Here is a 2,743-nt window from a genome sequence, read left to right on the forward strand (position 1 = left end):
AAAGAGTGCTGGGGATAGATGACCCCATCCAGATGACTATCCAGCCTTCTGTTAAAGACCCCCAAGGTAGGGGAGAGCACTTCCTCCCTTGGAAGCCCATTCCAAATTCTGGCCACCCTTACCGTGAAGAAGTTCTTCCTGATGTCCAGCCTAAATCTGCTGTCTGTCAATTTGTGACCATTGTTCCTTGTTACCCCAAGAGGCATGCTGGTGAACAGAGCACTTCTGGTTCCTTGCTGCACGCCCCCCCAATGGTTTTGTAGGTGGCCACAAGATCACCTCTCAGCCTTCTCTTGTGGACAAAGAAGAGATCCAGGTCCTTTGGTCTCTCCTCATAGGGTTTGGCCTGCAAACCCTTAACCATATGAGGGGCCCTCCTCTGGACCCTCTTGAGGTTATCCACATCCTTCTTAAAGTACAACACCCAAAACTAGGCACAGTACTCTAACTGCAGTCTGACCAATACTGCACAGAGGGGAAGTATCACCTCCTTGGATCTATTTGTCATGCATCTGCTAATGCATGATAAAGTACAGTTAGCTTTGCTGATGATTTTGTCACACTGAAGATTCATGTTCATCTTGGAATCCACTATGACTTCAAGATCCCTTTCTGCTTCTGTGCTGCTGACGGGGTCATTCCCCAGCTGGTAGGTGTGCTGGATATTTTTATACCCTAGGTGCAGCACTCTGCACTTGTCCTTGTTGAACTGCATCCTGTTGTGTACTGCCCACTTTTTTCCAACCTGTCCAGGTCCACCTGCAATTGTTCCCTACCCGCTGGTGTGTTCACTTCACCCCACAATTTAGTATCATCCTCAAATTTGGACAGAGTACATTTCATGCCCACAGCCAAGTCACTGATGAAGACATTGAAGAGTACAGGTCCAAGGACCGAGCCCTGTGGGACCCCCACTGCTCACATTCTTCCCGGTTGATACCAACACATCTACTACCACTCTCTGGGTGCAACCCTCATGCCAATTTGCCACCCACGAGACTGTGTAATCATCTAAGTTACAGCCTCTTCATTTCTTTATGAGAATGGAATGAGATATTGTATCGAAGGCCCTCCTAAAATCCAAGTAAATGACATCCACCTCTGCTCCTGTGTCTAAGAATTTTGTGACTTGGTCATAAAACGAAACCAGATTGGTCAGGCATGATCTGCCTGCTACGAATCTATGCTGGTTTCTCTGCTGCATTATTTTTCCTGCTGGACTCCCACAAATACGATCCTTCAGAATCTTTTCAAATACCTTTCCAAGGATGGAGGTGAGACTGACTGGCCTATAATTACTCAGATCCTCCTTCCTCCCCTTCTTGAAAATAGGGACCACATTGGCCCTTTTCCAGTCTGGACACCGGCCAATTCCTTCAGTACTCTCCTTCAGTACTCTGCAGCTTCCCTATCAGGTCATCCCCCCGTAGCCAACACCAAGTTCTTTTCTTCTTCCAAAAAAAATTGCATTAACTTATTTAAACAAACATCTCAGGATATTCATAGTATTGGCACATAATTTGAGACATGCTGCCTACTAGTTTTATGCCAGAAATTAACGTGACATACTGCATTTTCTCACATATAGCAAAGTTTGCACTATAATATACAGCACACCTGCAGTTTTGAAAGGCAGAACAAAGAAAGATTTTTCTGAATTTTTAGCTGCGTAGGTCAGACACAGAGCTTAGTTTTCATAAGATGCACCCTCCCTTTCCTGTTGAACTAAAGGTGAAACCCTAACTGCTCCTGAAGACTGGCCTTCATGGGTGAATTTATGATTCTAAAAAGAGCTACGGTCTGTATGACTGTGAAGTAGGAGGAGAAAGGCCAGGGACATCTAACAAACAAAAATTGCCCTAAGAAAAGTAGTTTGAGTAGTGTAACATCAAGACCATTAAAAAGAAGAGACAATGTTTAACACCTGTGGAGTGAAGAACAGTGAGCCATTATGTTAGCTGACTTCCTTGGCTGCCTGGAATAGTAATGCCACAACTGTAACACTGTGGAGTAGGAATCAAAGTAGAGTGTTTCTGTCCTGGGCAGAAAATCAGCTTTCCCATTTAAGACGTGCTCCCCAATTTTGGTGGGGGCTGATTTGTGGAGAAGGTGTGTGTATATGTGATAATTATGGTAATAATAAACAGCCTGACAAGTCACAGTTTACAGATATTTTCAAATAGTTCTTTCATTTACTTGTTAGGGTCTCTTTGAAAGCTTTTGTTGGTTTGTTTGTTTGTTTTCCTCTGTGACTTAACCTTGCCCCCCTTTTTTTTTTTTTGTAGGTGAACTTGAAAAGTTGAGAAAGGAGTGGAATGCTCTAGAATCTGAATGCCTTACTCTAAAGAAAGAGAATACTTTGCTTGCATCTGAGCTTCAGCGACAAGAGAAGGAGCTACACAGGTAAGTGTTGAAAGGGTTTAGCTTAAAGTTATTATAGCAAGTGAAAAGGACTTTGAAACTTCAGCGTTATTTTAATGCCAATAGTTTTGTTGTTATTTTCAAAAACCGCGTGTGTACAGGAATGCTAAAATGCATGGTTCAGCTTAGGGATGACCTTGATCAAGCAGAAATTATATTTAGGCCAGAGATTCTATTTGGGTACAGATGTTCAGTTTCTTTTGGGAATCACCATTTTCCTGGTAGAAATCACAAGTGTGCAGATTCATAGATTCATAGATGCTAGGGTCAGAAGGGACCTCAATAGATCATCGAGTCCGACCCCCTGCATAGGCAGGAAAGA

General features: G+C 43.3%; 1 protein-coding gene across 11 annotated transcripts in view; it reads left to right on the forward strand.

The window, feature by feature from the left end:
• Positions 1–2,743, forward strand: part of SLMAP (sarcolemma associated protein) — a 169,933-nt gene that overhangs the window by 145,937 nt on the left and 21,253 nt on the right. For all 11 annotated transcript variants that reach the window (XM_006033679.3, XM_014524722.2, XM_014524727.2 and 8 more), the window contains one exon: positions 2,286–2,403. In XM_006033679.3, the coding sequence (XP_006033741.1) occupies positions 2,286–2,403 (118 nt within the window). The remainder of the gene's footprint in view (positions 1–2,285; positions 2,404–2,743) is intronic.

The sequence above is a fragment of the Alligator sinensis genome, unplaced genomic scaffold (assembly GCF_000455745.1).
Source record: "Alligator sinensis unplaced genomic scaffold, ASM45574v1 scaffold1273_1, whole genome shotgun sequence".
Taxonomy (NCBI): Eukaryota; Metazoa; Chordata; order Crocodylia; family Alligatoridae; genus Alligator; species Alligator sinensis.